Source organism: Phycodurus eques, chromosome 6, assembly GCF_024500275.1.
Source record: "Phycodurus eques isolate BA_2022a chromosome 6, UOR_Pequ_1.1, whole genome shotgun sequence".
In the NCBI taxonomy this organism is placed as follows: domain Eukaryota; kingdom Metazoa; phylum Chordata; class Actinopteri; order Syngnathiformes; family Syngnathidae; genus Phycodurus; species Phycodurus eques.
In genome coordinates this window covers 27408433-27428830 of record NC_084530.1, presented here as the reverse complement: position 1 = coordinate 27428830, position 20398 = coordinate 27408433, and the positions used below count along the sequence as shown (strand labels likewise).

At 42.6% G+C, this 20398-nt stretch overlaps 1 protein-coding gene across 4 annotated transcripts in view; it reads left to right on the top strand.

Moving 5' to 3' along the window:
• LOC133404339 (alpha-1,6-mannosylglycoprotein 6-beta-N-acetylglucosaminyltransferase B-like) overlaps nt 1-19912 on the top strand; it is a 91027-nt gene extending 71115 nt beyond the window's left edge. For 3 of the 4 annotated variants that reach the window (XM_061680121.1, XM_061680119.1, XM_061680122.1), the window contains 8 exons: nt 6025-6158; nt 8043-8173; nt 10037-10192; nt 10309-10455; nt 11033-11149; nt 12830-12904; nt 14379-14671; nt 16399-19912. In XM_061680121.1, the coding sequence (XP_061536105.1) occupies nt 6025-6158; nt 8043-8173; nt 10037-10192; nt 10309-10455; nt 11033-11149; nt 12830-12904; nt 14379-14671; nt 16399-16597 (1252 nt within the window). In that variant the 3' untranslated portion in view covers nt 16598-19912. The remainder of the gene's footprint in view (nt 1-6024; nt 6159-8042; nt 8174-10036; nt 10193-10308; nt 10456-11032; nt 11150-12829; nt 12905-14378; nt 14672-16398) is intronic. The other variant, XM_061680120.1, reaches the window with a different exon arrangement.
• The last annotated feature ends 486 nt before the right edge of the window (nt 19913-20398 follow it).

The window sequence follows — 20398 nt, the reverse complement described above, 5'->3', positions numbered from 1 at the left end:
AAGATGGACTCTGGTCCAGACCCGGGTGCTTTTCTTCACAGACCCAGACCTATTATACATGTTAGTTAGGTGGATAATTGCACTCACCTTTCACACCTCCGCTATATTGTGGATGTTTAAGCAATCATTTTTTTATGGGTTTTTAAAATACGGTATACTGTACAGACAAAGACAAATTTGGAGTTGTGAGGTGGTATGACGTTGTGCTGCAATATGGCGGGCCACGCTGAGGTCTACTGAAAGACACGCAGCGTAATAGACGAAGGAAAGGCCGTGGAGGTCTCTAACTAAATTCCCGTAATAGCCATCGTAGATGTGTGTAATCTTGTATCCACTGTTGCTGCTCCGTGTGTTCAAGTAGCATTTTGTTGAAGGTTTTACGATGACCGTGACTCAACTCATCAGTACGGCACTAATATTAGTCGTTCTATGGAGAGGATAAAGAATATGTGACTGAGTAACGTTATGTCTGTCTCCATGTGTTGTTGCACTGTTTGCGTTCAGGCCATCGCTTAAATGGTTAAAGCACCACGACGTAGAGGCTTTTTCACCTTAGCGCGAAGCTCGCAGATTGAAAGGCTTGGCGAGATTGTTTTAAATACACAAAGTGTAATTTGTCTTTGTTTGGTTTGTTTAGTTTGCCGACAAACTTCGAATTGGAGTGGAAATAAACAGCTTGAAGCCTCTCCTAAATAATTATTTCTAATTGGATCTGCTAAACTGCTGCTTATTTTGTGTGTGTGTGTGTGTGCGTGTGTGTGTGTGTGTGTGTGTGTGTGTGTGTGTGTGTGTGTGTGTGTGCGTGCGTGTGTGTGTGTGCGCGCGCACGTGTGTGTGAGTGACTGCCACCATACAGCGCTTGTATCTCGAGTCTGGTCAGGAGTTGGTCGAGTACACGCAGCACAGATGTGAAGCAGTTCTCAAAAGCAGTGAACTAAATATTACAGTAGTTCAGTGCTTCACGGAAAGATGCAAAACATACATGAACAGACGTTTTCATTTTCTTCACTTTCTGTTCTAGAATTTGCAGTATTGCCGATACGTTCGCCTGTCATCAGGATTTCAAAGTAGCGAAGGTGAAATGATGAATCAGAATGAATTTTTTCTTTTCTTTTTTTTCTTTGGGTCATTCATTCATTCAAGCCCAGAATAGAATTTGGGCAGAGTGAATGAGTAAATAAAATTGCTCCTCCCCCCGCGACCCTCCACGGTAAGAACTAATTTACACATACCTGCAATATTATGAAGAAGATGATTGCAATATTGTCTGATCAAAAACATGAATGTAAATAGTCACACTACTAGCACATCATAATATGGACTTTTTCCCAAATGTGAATAACTGCATGTTCTGTAAATAAGTGTCTTTTTGATAATTGCGTGCTTAAATTGTTTTCCCTCAACGCTGCAAATTGTGAGACGTTTACTGATTTCCATTGTTCCTGTAACATTGACAATAAATCTATTATTTTATATTATGACATATCATGATAAATGTGTATAACAGGTAACAAAAAGTCCTATACTTTTTCAGTTCTGGATTTTTCTCCACAAAAAAATCAATAAATAAATCACTAGAACAAGTTGAACGTTGAGAAACGACGCTAATTATTTGGTGTCGTTTCGAAAAAGATCTCTCCAAAACAATAATAACTATAATCCATGTTATTTGTGAGTGGCTTTCAAGGCCCTCAAGGACACTTGTGCAATAACAAATGTTTGAAACATTTAAAACATTTGTGTTTAGAAAATGTCATACAAAGATAATGCTAAATGGCTTTCCTTCAGTGGATTGATTTTCTTGCTTTGAAAAAAATAATAAAACATATTCAGTGGGTGTACAATAAAGTGTCGAAATCCACCTGCAGCAGCAGTGCGTACAGGAGAGAAACTGAAAGTCAAGGATCGACCTCATTACGCTAATATCGATCAATATCAACATCAGTGCTATCGATATTTGGATCAATCCGCCGACAAGCCACGAAGATCTTTCACGCTTGACTGTGTAACATGCACCCGTCATCATTCAGCATCAATCTGTACGACTGCAGGAAGTCTCTCCTTATGTTTATCGTTGCCATCGTAACCTTGATCCATTTCAACAAACTGTCTGTGCCTGCCCGAGTCCGTCTTTCTTTGTTATTCTTGTCTGTTTCCTTCTGTGAGTCTTTCACCGTTGTCGCCTAATCTTTCTCTTGCCCGCCTTTGTCTGTCCTTGTCTGCCGGTCTCGGTCTCGTTTGGTCTCCCCGTCTTTCGGTCTGTCTACCTGCCCATCTGTCTCCGTATGGCTTTTTCCTCTCTGTGCATCCGTCTGTCTCGAACTACGCGTGGCATTGCTTCATCTCGCTTCGTTTTCCTGGTCTCTTTGCATGAATATATGAAATAATAATCTTTCATTCTCAAAAATCCTCTGAGCCAGAGCCAAGCTTGTGAACGGTTAGCGTTCTCTGCCTTCCATCTAAGGTCTTCCTCGTCAATATCTGGAACCGTTCAGTTAAGCCTTGTGGTGCAGAGAAGCCTCATTAATTAATTGTTCTGGGGCTTTGGAGCTTTTCAGCTCCATTTAATTACTCTCTTTTTTATGTTTTCAATCACTCTAAATGTTCTTGTGTTGTGTCTGGATGAGACGGTGCTGCAATATGTTGCGTTATGAATCTAGCATACTTAAATAGCAGCCTCCGCTCTAATAGACGAGATGCCCTAATTAATTCCCAGGTGCCCGAATCACTTGAACTGATAATTTCCCCTCAGGACGAAAAAAATATCAAGGTGATATGTCCACACACACACACACCACCTGTGTTTAGGCGACTAAAGACTTTTGTTGTAGTCGACTACAATGTAATGAAAGTCGATTAATCGATGATGTCATTGATATGTTTTCAGCACAGTACAGCGGTCCTTAACCAGTTTTACACCACGAACGGATTTCACATAAAGTCATATTTTCACGGGCATGCACAGAAACAAATAAAAACGAATGATTAAAAGTACAACTCACCATTACGCTAAATGTACTTGTAGCAATTAGTGGGAGCCCCACGCATGTTTCCGTTCAACCAACTGGTCGATCTCATCTTGCGTTGTGTATTTGAGGATAAACATACATATTTTGAAAGTGACCGTGCCGCAGGTCTCATTTTGAATCCAATATTTCCACCACTGCCCTCGTTCCTCGCCGTCACTTTGACTCTCTTAAATCGGAATAGCCGAAGCTAGCGAGGCTAACCGCTATTCTTATCCGCAACCGCTTTATTTTCGTAATCTCCGACTCGCGCAGGCGTATGAAGAATGTGTCACAATGTTTAGCCGGCCGGACATTTTGCTGCTACGCAGAGCATTATAGTCCGGCGGAGGCACCACAGTCGAAACAGTCGATTCGAAAATCGTCTGTAAATTGGCCGATTGGAAGACGAGATGCCAAAAACACGATTAGTGAGAAGCTGACCTCAAGCGTTAAACGTCGATGCAGTGCACTAAAGTTGATTCGTTAACTAGTCGACTAAACAGTTCCACTCCTACTGTAGAGCACACATGTCATCTGTAAAGCTGACATCTACTGTACGATGTTGTTTTAAGATGAATTGCTGCGTATAGTTTGTTCGTACAGTGCTTCTGGAGAAAACGCTGGCAAACAATTTGACACTGACCCAGAAATATTTAAGGACTGGAAAAAGTTAGTCGAGGGTTTTTTTTTTTTTTAATGAATTTATTCCATGCAGGACACAACTGAATCGTGTCCAGAAATATAACAACGCAATGGAGAGTCTGTAATACAATACAGAATAATTTAGATTAAATATAATATTTATTATCCTTCTATTTTCTATAGTGCTTGTCCTCATTAGGGTTGCGAGTGAGCTGGATCTGATCCCAGTTGACTTGACACCCTGGACTAGTCGCCAGACAATCACTGGGCACATATCGGCAAACAACCGTGCACGATCACATTCACACCTATGAACAATTTGCAGTCTTTAAAGAGCTACTAAAATGCATATTTTTGGAATGTGGGAGGAAGCTATTTCAAAAGAGGCATTATTCATTCATTGTGTACAAATGAAGGCCTTAACCTAATAGACTCTCTTCAGTCGGATAAAAATAAACTTCCTCGGCCTCTGCGTAAGGAAATGGAGTCTATCTTCAAACTGTTGGCTGCCATTGTGTTCTTGAAATTGTGGCATCCGCCCATTTTCAATGGGACGGTGTGAAGGAAAATACTCTGTCTTAACTAACGTATGACTTCAGCCAATTGGTAAATTTGTAGAAGCTCCAGACTGGAGACACAGATGGAGGTTGGAATATGAAAAGAATCCCATTCCAATCTGGCAATGCACAAGCTACGATACGTAGCGCCATCATCGGAGTCATTTTAAAACGATTTAAAACCGACTTGTGCGCTTAGAGGACTGAAAATCTGCATAATTATTGTCTCGATTGATCGTCTTAAAAAAAAAAAAAAAAAAAAGGCTGACCAACTGTTTAAATGTAGACACATCAAATCAAATGGTTGCTCCATAGTTAACATCAGATGAGCCTTTGTGAGCAGCCATTTAACCCAAATTAGCCTCTCACTCTGATCCCTGCTTGGATATTTGGCTCAAATGTCTCCACCGTTATTTTCCCCGTTCTCTCCCTCGGGGACCTCTTATCCATGGCAAACAGCGTTCGCTTTCCGACAGGGTGATATGCGATAGGGCAGCGAGGGAGGGGACACGCGATGCAATATTTGACTTTTTCATTAATAATTCACTCTGCGCTTTCTCTTGACCTAACCATACAACCTTACTTTTGTAGGGCGATCTAAATACAAATACGTGCCACAATTTTATTCATGAATTTCTTTATTTGTTTTGCACATTTCTAGTATGGTGAAGTTTAACAACGTTGGTGTCCACTGCATCCTCTTTTCAGTTCATACAATACCACGCCTCAAACAGCTGTGCACGGTACATTTTCATCCCTTATTTGCAGAGGTAAGGGCCCAGTTACATTTTTTTTTTTTTTTTTTTTTTCACCCTCAGTTGTCGATTTATTTAATCCTATAAAAATGTCATCACAGAAGCGGGGGGGCGATGACACCAATGTCTCCATACGAGCCGCTTCAATAGACCATCAAACGGGAGAGTGGCAGAACATGAATTTGTGTTCGGTGTGTGCTTGATGTACCGATGCATCTACGGGACTTGTGAGGCGAATCGTGAATCACAGTCGTTCCTTGTATTTGTATCACACGGGTCCATCACGAGACATGCGGCACGCGGGAGACTCCTGTCGAAATGATCACAATATGTAATGTCTGTAATGTATTTGTTTATCTTCAATTGTCGTTAATATTAATGTTTTAGGATGACACCGTATAGTAACAGCAGCAATAATGGCTAAAAATGTAAAATACTGTACCAGCTGTTCTCTGAGGTGAGCCTCACTTTTCCCACACTTTAAAAAAAAAAAAAACGCAGTTACGCAATAGTTGTGCTTCACACCCGTGTCCAAGTCAGTCAGTGTTGAAGCAGGGGAAGAAAAAAAAAAAAAGAAAAGAAAAGACTTTAAAAATAGATATTCCCGTAATTGCCAGCCAGGAGGAAAATGTGAATGTGAGCAAGTGGAAGCCACCTTTTAGCCCTTGTTAATCCTTGTGAGATGGTGAGTGGTAAGTGTTTTAGTGGCACACACAGGGCCATATAGTGTGTGTTTAAATGTGTGTCTATGCATCAATGCCTGACCACACTTCTTACTTTTAAACAGCTTTTATTTCTTTGTTGTTTTTTAACAGCTGTCACGCGATGTATCACTTTAGACTTTAATTCGACTTGTTTGCCACTTTTTCTCTTTTCTTTACTGGCATTATTTAAAGCTGCAGGTGTTTGTTGACGTGTTATTAGTGTTTTCTGTGCTGAAGCTGTTGTTTTTTTGTTTGTTGTTGTTGGTTTTTTTGTGTGTGTGTGTGTGTAAGGGGGAAGTAAAAAAAACTAAAAACATCCAGGTGACTTTTTGAAAGTGGCTGTATTGTGTCGTTGCAGGTGTCACATCCGAGTGATTGACACATTTGGGACGGAGCCAGCGTACAACCACGAGGAGTACGCCACCCTGCACGGCTACCGGACCAACTGGGGCTATTGGAACCTGAACGCCAGGCAGTACATGACCATGTTCCGTAAGAATCTCAGGGTGGTTTTTATCAACTTCATTGTCACACATGAAAACGTAAAACATACTTTGCAGTATACTCTTAAACACTTGGGCGCAATTGTCAAGGACGAAGCAGACTGCCCTGGCTGCTGTTGCTGTACTATGCTGCTCCTGTGACAAAACAAAACATACTGAACACGACATTTAGTCTCGCTCCCTCAGCCGCTCCCGCACACACCGAGCAGCGTGATGTGTTCAAATCCACTCGCAAATAACCACATCCTCTGAAAAATTGAAAATAGTCTTACTAGTGAAGCTTCTCCTTGGATTTCCTCCATTAGTTTTATGTTGAACTGCTGAGCTGCTACACTGTTCCCTTCAGTCAAGCAAACAGTGTTTACTTTCTTTTTAAAAGCAGTACAGTACCTTGTAAATGTTTGAATTTGGGAGATATTCTCCGTGAAGTGGCAGTACAAGAAATAAATCTGCCGGAGATGCTAAATCTGATGTCGTCCATCAAACGGCAACATGCGGTCACCCGCGAGGCCGTCGTAATTCTCGCTGTCGGAAATATACTCCGGCACTACTCTGATACATTCCGAACTGTTCGGAAACTCAAAACATTGGAATTTGCGGAACACGCGCACTCTCAGAGTGGAGTTAGGGCAAGGGTGTCAAACTCATTTTTGTCACGGGCCACATCGTAATTATGGTTTCCCTTGGAGGGCCGTTATAACTGTGAATCCATGTAAATGTATGATCACCTCATAAAATAACATACGCAAAAAAAAAAAAAAATTGCTGAATGGCAAGTTTTGATATCAGAAGCCAGTAAAAAGTTGTTAGCTCAACTATTATTCAGTTGATTTTAAAAGGGGGATTGGTGACAAGAAAATGCTTGTAATATCACAACGGTTATTAAAAGTGAGGACAGTTTCCAATTTTGGTATATTGTCAATGAATGAATAGTTTATTTTTCTGTCTTTAGCAAGAAATACGAAGTCGATGCACAGGATTTGTTTTAGCCGGTCACATAAAATGAGCCACATTTGGCCCCCGGCCCTTGAGTTTGGCACCTGTGTCAGATTGAATTTACGAACGCACTCCCAGTGAGCAGTGAAAATGTACTATATTCAAGATACATTTATAACATTGGACACAACCCCTAGGTACAATGTGAGGGGAAAAAATTCCTTATACCTATGTATAATATACTCTATCGACTTGATTGTTTGTTTTTTTTGGTTGGTTTTAGGAAAAAATGCATATTATACGTAAGAAATTACAGTGGCACTTATTTTGTTGCGTAATTAAAGAATGTTGGAGTGTAAAAATGAAGACGTTCTCTTAGCTATAGCGATCACAAACAGTGGCCATTGACTCATTCATTTGATAGGTGACCAACGTGTCTGCTCTTGTTTTATTTAACGTCGTTGCAGTGTCTAGTTTCTGCAGCATCACACTTAACTAGCTGCGACTGGCAGCTCCACAAATGTATGTTGTTGTTTTTTTTTCTTTTCTTCCAGCGCACTTATTGTTCTCTGTCTCCTTAGTGTGACTCACTGAATTATTGGCTACATAACTCGGTGCTCTTCTCACATTCACTTGTAAACCAGTCGGTTGTAGCCGCGCCATTATCGTCTTTCGGTCGTTGCCCATGTTTCACTTGGACTACTTGTCTACCTAGACTAAACCCACACACTCATGTAGTAGTTGTCCACAGTCAACAGCAGCTGGCTCACGAGCATTGACTATAATACTCGAGGCGTGCAGCTGAAGGGCCGAATTAGCAGCGGAATGCAACAAACCGGGACGCTCGGTGTATCTCACTCACAGCACGACTCACTGTCTTTGTCTGTCTCCTTTTGTCTCACCGTGCGAACGAATTGCCCCCGTTGGCCGCATTTAGCTCACACGCCAGACAACTCCTTCATGGGCTTCGTGTCGGAGGAGCTGAACGACACGGAGAAGAGGAGCATCCAGCAGAGCAAAGTCAGCAGCATGGCAGTGGTGTACGGGAAGGAGGCCAGCATGTGGAAGGTACAAAGCGACGACAAATGACAAACGCGGGATTTACGACACGCGAAAGCTTCCATTTTGGCAGACAAACACAAAGCAAAATTGGCTTGGGAAAAATCTCCCGTGCTATGTTCCTATTTTAGGTTCAAGTAGTTTACAAATTGTAGCCAAATGTATGCGGTGTCTAGCAATGCATATTTACAAAGTTGTTTTGTCCCTTTCTCACATTGCATCTGTCTGCGTGGACACAAGCTTCAGGTAAGCCGCTTTCTTTTATTTTTTTATTTTTTTTTTCCCCCCCTTGTTTATTATATTTCTTGAACTTTCACCTAACAGCCATTGCATGTTCACTTCTCACCGTAGGATTTCATTTCCAAAAAGTATACACACTTGTGGATGCACAAGCATTAGGCATTGGTTTAGCGTATATCAGGGTTATAGCTAAACATAATTATAATTCATATATTTTTGAAAGGTGTTTTTTGCTTCGAATTTAAAAGTGTATCTTTACTTGGTGTAAATAACATCAGAGCGATTCAAGCCAGCATTTTCTAATCACGCACATATCAAAGCTGTTCAAATCTGTCCTCGAGGTTGTAAGAGTGTTAATCTTTGTGTATAAATGCTCCATACTGTGTCTCCACAGATACTTAAAAGTTTTTTTTTTTTTTCCCCAAAATCGAAGGCCCTAAAATAAATCATTAAAACAGACACTTAATCCTTAAATCCACCAATCCTTAAATCCACCAATCAAATGTCTAAAACATGTAGCTGACAAGAAAAAGATTAAGTCACTAGATTGTTTTGTTGAGGATGGATGAATGGTTAGCTAGATAATCTACAGCTACAGATAAATACACTAGTTTTAAGACATGTGGGTGTTTTGAGGCTAGCTACGTTTAATTGATGAAAGAAATCTTGTCAAGTCAATTAATTATTTTCCTCATTTCATGTATATTCTCCTAGAAATGTTGCTAGAAAATCTTTGTTATTTATCATTGATCATAAATTATTTCCAAAATTATGAAAAATCTAAATTCCCAAAGCCTGACCGCTTCAAGATTGAAGCAGTTTTGTGGCCTGTTCATGGTCGTGGCCGAAATTGTGTTTCGGCTTGCACCGTGACAAGTGTTCCTGGAGAAGAATCCGTCTTTAATAGCTGTAACATATGCAGCTAAATTGCCCTGCAAACTACGTTAATGCACAGCAAAGGAGAGTTTAAGCCACCTCTGTTCCACCTTAAAATAATTGCCATTGTCTGACGCTGTTAGTACTCGTAGTAATCGCTCTCTTGCTGGGCAAAATCCCCGCGGAGAAGCTGATCGATCGCTCCTGCTTCCAGTTACGGCTGGAGGATTAACGGGGTGAGGGGTTCTTTTATGACCTCTTTTTATTTTTTTGGAGTAAACGTGTGGTTGTGTTGTGCTGCTCCTCGTCCTTAGAAGCTTTTAATTGGAAAATGCGTCCCTCGCGCATTCAAACACTGTCATCTTTATCCTGGCTACCGTGGCATCATCGCGAGGCCTTGCCATGCCACGACGGCGGCGAGCTCGCCCGCGGCGTCGCCTCCTCGCTTGGCGTTGTGTCGGTGTATTGGCTCCGTGTAACAGGTGACACTTAAACGGGGCAGCACACACATTCAGGTAGTTTTTGACCCACAATGCTTTGCGTTCCAGCACATTACACCGAGCTGTTCTGTCAATTGTGGCATCCAGGGAAGATGCATTTTTGGTACAAATAACGGAGCAGTTGAGTAAACAAAAATCTTACATCTAACTCAATACTACGGCTGAACATGGAAAACAATACTGTGCTTCTGTAACTAAGCTGCGAGTACGCAACACAAGCCGCCTCACCTTTTGTCCGCCTCGTGGGTCCCATCAGGGCAAAGAAGGCTTCCTGCAGATTCTCCACAAGTACATGGAGGTCCACGGCACGGTGTACTACGAGACGCAGAGACCTCCAGAGGTCCCGGCCTTCGTCAAGAACCACGGCCTGCTGCCCCAGCACGAGCTGCAGCAGCTGCTGCGCAAAGCCAAGGTGAAAATGTTGTCACGTGACATTCTTTGTGTTTCGTGTAAAGGGAAACCTGTTTAGATGGACTCTACTTTACATACTTGTTAAAATAGCATCCGCGTCTATTCCTCTGCCTGCAGCTCTTCATCGGCTTTGGTTTTCCCTACGAAGGCCCCGCCCCCCTGGAAGCCATCGCTAACGGCTGTGTCTTCCTGCAGCCAAAGTTTAAACCGCCTCACAGCTCGCTCAATCACGAGTTCTTCAAAGGAAAGCCCACCTCGAGAGAAGTACGCCGCAATCGCCTCCGTGACAGTTGTCTGTTTTCTATGCCGCTTATCTTCATTGACACACGAGCTTAAATCACATGTATATACCAACAAAATGTGGTGCGGGGATAGCGACCAAGCCCTGCTGCGAGTAGCGAAAACTTCATCTTTACAAATAATAGGTCCGCCGTGCTGATGAAGATGTCTTGGACCAGATATATGATATGATATCATGGTCTCAAGGTGTTTGCGCTGGGGTGTGGCCTTTTATTTCTTCAGCGGATGGCGCACTCGGCGAGTCATTGAGGGACGATTTGAGGCAAGGCCACCGTTTCTTCACACAGCCCAAACTGTCACACCTCCCCGGATTATATCAGGATTTGGTCTTGCCGGTATTATATCATGGAGTGTATTTTGTGTTGCTTCATTTTATATTCCGTACTATCCCAGTTTATGATGAGATAAAACAGGCCAGCCCACTTTAACCCAGGCAATTCGATCTCTTGGTGGCATGAAAAGTTGACCATGGATAGTGTGATATATTCCGTAACAGAAAATGTCCAACATAAAAAAAATTGCTGTCGTTGTTGTTATGTAGGTGTCGTCCCAGCATCCGTACGCGGAGCAGTACATCGGGAGTCCTCACGTCATGACGGTGGACTACAACAACTCTGTTGAGTTTGACGCTGCCATTAGAGAAATTATTCGGACCAAGGTAACCTCACCCAAAGAAAGGATGTTAATTTTGCGCCTTTTAGGCATCATAAAGGGTGTCCCCAAATTGTTTTTACATCCTTTGAAACATGAATATCTGAGTGAACTACTGTACATGTCCGAGCCAAATGTTGAAAGTCAAAATCTAGATTTTAAAACAGATTTCAATCATGTTTAAGACTGCCTGTCACATGATTCAATTAAGGTTGAGTTTTTTTGTTTTTGTTTTTTTTTTGCTGGCGTTTGTGACGTGTGCTTGCGCTTCACGCAGGCGGGCCGTAATTCTTGATCCTTGGTGCATCTTGATGTCACAGAAATATTAAGACACTTGGGAGCTGTGTAGATTTGTGGGGGGGCAGCGTAAATGTGTAAAAGTCTCCTTTCAACTTACAAATCTTAAAATCACATCAAATCCAATGTGACTTTGTATTATTCATATAATGCTTTGTTTTGTTTGTTCTTCTTCCAGCATGTGTCCTGTCTTGTTTAATTTTCTCCCTGTTCTCTCCTTTTTTTCTTTTCTGTCGCTCCCCTTTAAATCCTTGTTCTGTCCGACTGAAATTTATGTAATGATAAATATCCAACATAATACCAAAAACCACAGTGGCAGTATATAAAACTCTGCTGTTGCAGAGTAAGAATGTTGCGGCATAAAAGTTTAGCACCCTTAAATTAGCATGTCTTGATGTGATCATTTTTTTATTTTATTTTTAATAGACACTGCAGGACATTGACACATTGCTACAGCATTTTTATTTACTGAATTAGACAACCAATACGTTAATTTACTTGACTACTAAATTATGTAAAAAAATATATATATATTCTTTTGAAATTATAGCATTAATTATAAAAATTGGGCCACCCTTTATTTTCGCAAATGAAAATATTTCTTTTTCCTCGTGGTTGTCTCCGGTTTCCTTTCAGTTGTCATGCACGCTAACATTCCGTCAGACTGACTGTCAGCCAGCGGAGGCCTTCATGCAAAACGCACAGCAAGCTCTTCTCTTGCCGCTTGTGTATACACACACACACACACACACACACACACACACGACCATAGCAGGATTGTGGATAGTCTTGAGATGATGAAATTCTTTGTATCAGCCCACTAAGTCCTACCTGCACCATATGGCCATTATCTACAAACCACACACGCATTCTGTTCAGTCATGCAGGACAAAGCAATCTCTCGCTCTCTGACGAGTCATCATGTTCCAATAAATCTTTCTTTCTTTCTGTCTCCTCATCAAACGGATCTCAATGTTTTTTAAGATTTACAAAGGAAAAAAAAAAAAGGTTTCATGACAGTAGATCAGCTCTCCAGCCGTCTTGACTTCTCTCCTTAAAATGCATCATCGTGCAGCGCGACCCGATTCTATCGCACCTCTAGACCGCCACTCTGATGGCTTTGTGCTGTTATTTCTGTAGTCATAGATCACGCCAGCAGTTCGTCTGCAGCTAATTAGGCAAATAAAGCATTTTAAGCACACGTCGCCTCACAGCGGGCAGTCTGTTGCTCTGGCATGCAAATACAGAGCGGTCCATCCATCATCCACGCCGCTTTTACTGGAGTTTATCCGGTATGTGCTGAAATGATGTATCCAGACGTGTGCATCCACAGCGAGGTGACCATTTTGAAATATGCGACATAATTGTGAGTGCTGTTTGTGTGTGGCAGGTTGAACCGTACCTGCCGTACGAGTACACGTGTGAGGGCATGCTGGAGCGAGTGCACGCCTACATACAGCAGCAGGTGAGATGCTAGCTGCTAGTCACCTTCATTCATACACATCATGGGTGGGCAAATTTTGAAAATGGACAGACTGAGAGACTCTTTTGCGTTTACTATATTTTTTATAGTGGTACCTTGAGATACAAGTGATCCGACTTAACAGGGTTTTTTTTAGATACTACCTGAAGAAGGGCCCCCTAGCTTAATGAGAATGCTAATTAACATCGATGTTTTGGTGCTTCAACCATTTACGCAACAGAATGGGTCGTGCCGAGAGCTCGCTGCGGCACGAGGGGAGGGTTCATATGCGCTTTTTAAAAAGATCGTTTTTGCATATTTTGTGTAACCCCAGGCTATGGCTTGCAGACCCCAGTTCCAAAACCATCCACCATAGTACATTAAACACCAGTCCACAACATTTCATCAATATCTTACAGCCGCTTGTCAGTTTCTCTCAACTCACTCACAAATCGAACCCCTCCCTCCCTCGGGCTCCGAAGCGCTACATCTAATGATATTGATGAACTAGGGGCGAGTCATGCAAGAGGGGACACGCCAAGATGATGTATTTTAGCAGCGCGGATGGCAACTAGATGACGGTTTGGATTTTGAAAGTTGCTGTCATTACTTACAGCTCAGGTGTCAGTCATGACTAAAGACTGTGTAGTAAACGACTTAGCGTCTTTGGTTCGCTGGCCGGCCCACGCGGCCTCCCTATCGCTCCTAATGTGCATTCAAAACAATGTGATTTAAGCTAGAATTTGATTTTTCAGCCTGAAAATATGAAGTTATTTTGAAGTATAACACTGTGCAGCTACATATCAAAAAGGGCAACCACTCTTCAAAGATGGAAGACATCCTGCAAGTGTTTACATTTTCACAATAACCCATCCAAACTTGAAAAATAGGAGTCGTGTGTAACGAATCTGGATACAATTTTTGAATTGAACTATTGAACTAAATGAACTTTTCTACCATGTTCTCATTGACTGAAGCCACCACTGTTATAAAAGAATGTCTCGCACACACACACGTTTTCAGAACAATTTTCCACTATGTCCCACCTGTATAGTTCACCTATTTACGGAATGTTTGTTTTTTTCCCCCCAAGAACCTATTCTATAGCCCAAAGCCACGTCTAACCTAAAAATATTGTTTTGGTGTTATCTTGTGGAATCTTGGTGTCAACAAACTGTGTCAAAGTGAGTCAAGGTGCTTCATTGCGTCCGGTCATAGCCTTGTCTAATAGAAAGAAGTGCTTTGCTGCCATCTTGTGGCATCTACAGGCAATCACCTCCATTACTCGTCGCAGCAGGGCTCAGTCCCTTATCGCCCACGGATGCCAGGGGTTCACTGTACATCTTTACCTGAAACCAAGAACCTCCTGAGCTGAACTACAAGAGTCACTAGGGTTAGGGTTAACCCTTAAGCCAAACAAAACTGTGAAATTCTTGACAATTATTTTCCAAATGCTTACGGTGCTTTTCCCCCTCAGGACTTCTGTGACCCCGAGCCATTGTTCGTCCCCGGCAACGTGTCCAGACAAGGTTCTGCTGGCGGCGTGGGCGGCGGCCTGGCGAGGCCTCTCTTTGCGCCCCTGCCCAACTCCACAGCTCTGGGCTGGGCGCCCGACGTGGCCTCTCCGCCCGCCGCCTGGCCCCCGCTCAGCTCGCTGCGGCTGCTGGTGTCGCAAGAGGGCGAGTCGTGCGTCGAGGCGTGCCGCGCCCGCGGCCTCGTCTGCGAGCCCGCTCACTTTCGCTTCATCAACAACAAGGAGGCTCTGCGCAGGTATGGCAGCACAAATTCAACAAGTGCCTCAGGCACTTTTTTTTATTTTGTTCTCCTCCTTTCTCTTTGCTCAAGCAGCATAGTTCATAATTATGTAATCCACAATATTGTATCCCGCTGAGGATAATTGATCTTTTTTTTTCAATTTCTTTTTGTAACAATATACATTGCGAGCAGGCACATTGTCGCGGTGAAGCAGCCGCAAGCGCCGCAGGATCTTTTCGTAGACGTGCTGGTTGATCGTTTGGCCCACATTGAAAGGGAAAATTCATAGTTTGCCGTTTGGGTTTGAAATATATCACTTGTGACACACCTGGTACAATCCTGAACAAAATGCATTCGAACCACCAGCAGGGAGGGCAGCATTCGGCATCGTGAAGTCCTTGAATGCGGACTCTTTCGCTTTCAGTCAGCTGTCGACGTTTTCCCTTTTCGAGCATGAATGAGGAATTTCAAAGTGAATTCACTTCTTTATGGCCAAACTTGAGCAGCTCCCCAGGAGTCAAGCATAACATTCAACCACTTCCACAAATGTCCGTGTTCAACAATGCAGGTTAGTCACTATAATTTGACATCTTAATCAGGGAATAATGTCAGCTTCACGATTTTTTTTTTTTTTTTTGTAAAACTTAAAACGGGTTAAATGTTTGTTGAGCTTCTTTTGGTGCACGTGCTGTCTATGTCCGCTCCCTGATTAAGCTCGAATACAGTGCTTTTCCAATTTATTGTAATATACAGTAAATTCAACGTCAAAGTGGGCACCAATGGAGCAACATGCCACAAAGGATCCCCAAACTATTCTGTCAGCGGATATGAATCCATTGTGGTTTGCTATATAGAACTATGAAGACATGATGGGGAGCTTTTAGCATCGATGAGCGAGAATCTAGTGCATGTACACATGTATTTAAGTTTGCTCCAAAACAGGAACTTTGGTTCAAATGTTTCCTTCCCGGAGCCCTGACGTGTAAATCGTGTATTTGTGTGTAGAGTGCCATTCTCCGCGCACTCCCCTCCAGTCAGTCATGTTTCCTTCTTTGTCACTGCATCCTTCCGTTTGTTTTTGTTTTTTGCGTGTACGTGTAGTCGTCGTTCGATCGTTCGTCTCGCACCTGCCTAACAGCTGCCACCAACATCTTTGGTTGCTTCTCCACTAACTCCACTAACTCAGCAGCACTTCATTCTGACCACAGGACCAGATATTTAACACAATAAATTGACTATAATCTATTTTCAACTCGCCAAATAGTGAGCCTGCAAATCATGATTTACCTTTTTCCTATGAACAATAAGGATGTCCATATCGCAAAGTTGGAACAGGTTGAACCAGGATGCTTACATTTCCAATTCATTTTCCCCCATGAAATCATATTTTAAAAAAAAAACTTCACTTTCATAAAACCTATACTTTATTAACTACAGGCGTTTTCATGTACTGTATATATTTTTGTATTTGTACACCCATGTCCACGAAGTTAATAGTGCTTGGTTGAAAATGGCTTTTTCACTCCGGAACTTAAGTGCCAGCTTCCAAGTCAGCGGTGGTTATAATGTTCATTAGCCTCGCTTGGTCACATACACATTTTCATAAATAGGAAGGCAACAAAAGATGTATTTGAAGATGTGCCAATATCCTCACCTTGGCATACGGGAGGTTTTATTCCCTCCCGTTGCACACGCTACATGTTGTATGAAATTCGCCTGTTTTTTTTTGTGCGTGTGCGTAGGTTGGAGGTTCAGTGTGATGTTCTGGACTCGGAGATGAACCACGTCCTCCCGGGCTTCTCCGTGTTGCGGCGCGAGTGCGCACTTCAGCGCGAGCCGCTGCTCTTCAGCTGCGCCGGCCAGTCGCCCAAATACAGACGCCTGTGCCCCTGCAGGGACTTCCGGCGCGGCCAGGTGGCGCTGTGCAGGGACTGCCTCTGACCGCGGGACGCGCTCGGGCGGGAGAATCGGTGGCGAGGCAGGTAATGAGCCCGCTTACCTGAGAGGGCAGGGAGGCGGCCTCCATTGTGGAATAGGAAGCGCGAGGCGTGGATTGAACGTGTTCCAACAGGCGGCGGGGTACGATATGATGGGGCTTCCTGCGTCGGCGGCGAGCGGAGAAGTCGCTGCTTACGGACGTCGGCCAAGCCGGTCGGAGTGTAGCCTTCCCCCCACGGAGGGCAGATGAAGAACACACCCGCTCGTTTGAGGACCCTTAAGTCGTCACTTTGGAGGTAGAAGAGGCTGCGGTGTCATTCCTTCCCTGGACGAGGAGGCCAGCGCAGTTCAATATCCAATCTCCTCTCGGCGCACGCACAAAAGGGAGACGCACAAGCGGGGGGTTATCGCCCGGGCTTCCCCCCGCCGTATCCTCTTCCTCCCCCTCCCTCGTCGATTGGCAGAGTCATTTATCAGACCGGGCCCCCGAGTCGGAGGCAACATCACTCAATGTAATCATCTGTGGTCACAAAAGGCAGGAAAAGAAGCAGAGAGGACACAGATAAAGGCGACAAAATTATTTTTCAATGAATACGCTCAAGTGGATTTTTCAGAGTCCTCGCGGGCTGCCTGATGGAGGAGACGCCACCAAATAAAAAGATCATCATGGATCAAAGCCCCGCGCTGTCTCCTGTCATTGTGCTCTTCTCTACAATCCGTCTGATCTTTCAACAATTGAATTTTTTATTTGTATTTTTTTTTCTCATTTGAACATGCGAGCATCCTGACTCAAACGCGATTTTGGTAGACCAGGGCTGTCTAACTTGTTTTTAAGCACGGGCCACATCGTGCTTGTGGGGCGGGTTGCAATAGTAAAACCACATGTACAATTGCTTGAGTAACGGTACGCCAAAAATCATGGTTTGTTTTTGTTTTTTGTTGTTGTTTTATTTATTTATTTATTTTAAATACATTGATATATATATTTTTTTTTTCTTATAACAGCACCGGAAGACTCGCCTTAGCGGCCCAGGCTAAACTTAGCTCCTCCCCGACATCCAAATGACATGCATCACTACAACGTAATTTCATGATACCAATTACTGCACTACTTCCCCGTTTAGACGTAGCTTTTTGTGGCATCTTACAGTGTTTCGGAAAGCACAGGAAATGCAAGTCGATGGGTTTTCCTGCAAAAACCTGCGGAAACACAAATGGATGAATTTGTAAGTCGTAAACCACAAAACTGTAGGATTACTACAGTAAGTGAACAGGATGCCAAACATACTGCATGTTTTGTGTGAGCAGCAACAGATTGAACAGTGTTATAGAAACCCTAATAATGCTATTTGTCAAACATTCTTTATTTACGTGGGATAAACCCCTTGAGATGCGACATCGTTTGCGAGGGGGGGTCCCACACAACAGAACTGAGATCAACCCATTTCACAAGAAGCATCGCTTTAGCAAATGAAGGGTAGTTGCAAAAAAAAAAAAAAAAAGAAGTCAAGTTCTTGAATGCCACTCACAGCTGAAATTTACACTCAAACCTAAACATAAAACTACACGTTGTGTATTTAAAAAAAACACACACACAGTTTAGCTTTTAGTCTGCTAGCTTAATGCTAATGCTAACACGCAATGGGAAGCGTACACATAGCCCTTTAAGCAACTGATATTTGGCCACAAATGCCGCAGCAACACGTTTAGACATTCAATATAAGAGCGCTGACAGTCATATATTCTTTGTCGTCTGCGAGGAGCTGAGGCATCGATGTACAGTACATCTGTCGGTCTGTACTGCCCCCCCCAGGTGACCAAAGCGGCCAGCTGCACAATAGCCATTCAAGTGATGCAAAGTGCTTTATTTTCAATTATTTAATTATGTCATTACTTTGTATTGAATAAAGTACGGTATTAGAGTGCTTTCATCCTGATAACCCGAATTGCGCCTGGTTTGATTCATTTTTGACAGTGGATAACTAGTTTCTTACTAGGTATTAATTCTCGTGCCTGGTCAGCCGGGGTCCCAAGTGATTATCATATGGGTATGTTTTTGTTTGTTTGTTTGTTTTTTGGAACAACTACAGCTTCAAACCGAGGTGAGTAGTCAATTGTTGTCCTCGAAAATGTTGAAGAAACTTGCATCGATAATTTCAAGAGTTCCTCCTACAGTTGCGAAATCTTTGAAAGCCATTGTGATTAATACGGACAAATTACTTGGCAACAAAGGGATAAGAGCATATTCAATCTTATAAATGTGCAATTGAGCTAAACATGAGTTTTTGGACGTGATGGCAGAATTTGTGTAATGGATTAAAGCACTTAACGCGTGTCGCGGCATTTAACGCGTCGAATATTGCCGTGTTAAATATTAAGTGTGTTTATGTGACAGGGAGAAAGAGAGAGGGAGAAGAAATGCTTTTCTCACAAGCATCAGATATTCATTTGAGGACATGGAGCAGCTGCCTTTATCAAGGTGACTTTGACACGTTAAGCTGAGAAATCATGCGCTGGCTTTTTCTTCTTCTGCGTTCCAACGCTTCTGTTTTCCTCTGGACTTTACGCGTCCTTCGCCTGACTTAAAAGACACATCGTAGTTGATCCATGGCAGAGTTTGTATATTCGTAAACATGTCACAGCTCCCTTTGATTTCAACTTGAGTCAAGACCAAAGCAAAAAATGCTCTTCAAGTGATCATTCTTTCTATTCGAAGGTGATGCAAATCAAGCAGATTGCGAGGATGTTATGGGACATTTTTTTTGTGTTGACGCTCTTCTAATTTTGCTTCTTCTTCTCTGTGGTCCAATTTGCCTGACAAATGTTGGCAACACACACACGCGCACACTTTTGCTATTAGCACAGTTATGATGCTCCAGCGTGTATCTTTCTAATTACTTCTTATGCTGATTTGTAACTCTTGTACACACGCAATACACAATGTCAGCTGCCATCAGCTTCCCATTGTGCACTGGGGCATCTTCCTCTCTGTGTGTATGTGTTTATTCGAGTCTATCTTTGACCTAATCATTCTTGCAGCCCCTGCAAAAGAAACGACATTTTTGTATTTTTTTATTTATTGTAACTATGAACTTTTTAAGGTAGAATTTTGTACCCAAAAAAAAGGCAAATTCTGTTGATTTTATTGGGAAGCACTGAATTTTGAAATAAATGTAGCAGTAAATGAAGTTACTTAAAAAAAAAATAATTCCATGGAATTATGGTAAATATGTTGTTTTAAACACTGCATGTCTACTTGATATAGTTTTACTATCAATGTGTACAACATTTTCACAAAAATTCATTCATACAATTTCCTAGGTGATTTTTTTTTTTTTTTTTGGCCCCTGTAAAATATTTCAATAGAATCTAGTTCAATTGGGGGGGGGGGGGGGAAATGAAATGACTTAAATGACTACAGACAGCACTCAAATGTCCAATAAACACTGAGTAGTAGTTTCCGTTGATTTGAAGTCATTATTCCCGGTATTGTTTTCGTCTTCATTTTCATGCTTAAAAACACATAATCCATAATCTATCGTGAGCGTTCTGAGTGCCCCCCCCCCCCCCCCCTCACTTCTCATCCAATGGACTATTCCATCTTGTTACTAAGTAGATGCAGGCTTGATTCACGGAGAGGGTAACAAAACAGTTTATGGCGCATTGTGAGGAAAATGGAGCGGAGAAGGTGAGAGGAAAACAGCAAAACTACTAAAAGGGTTTTCTTTTGTCAGCGGCGTCGAATGTGCGTAACCGACATCAGCAGGAGCCAGACGCTCTTGCCTACAAACGGTAGCGCTGCTG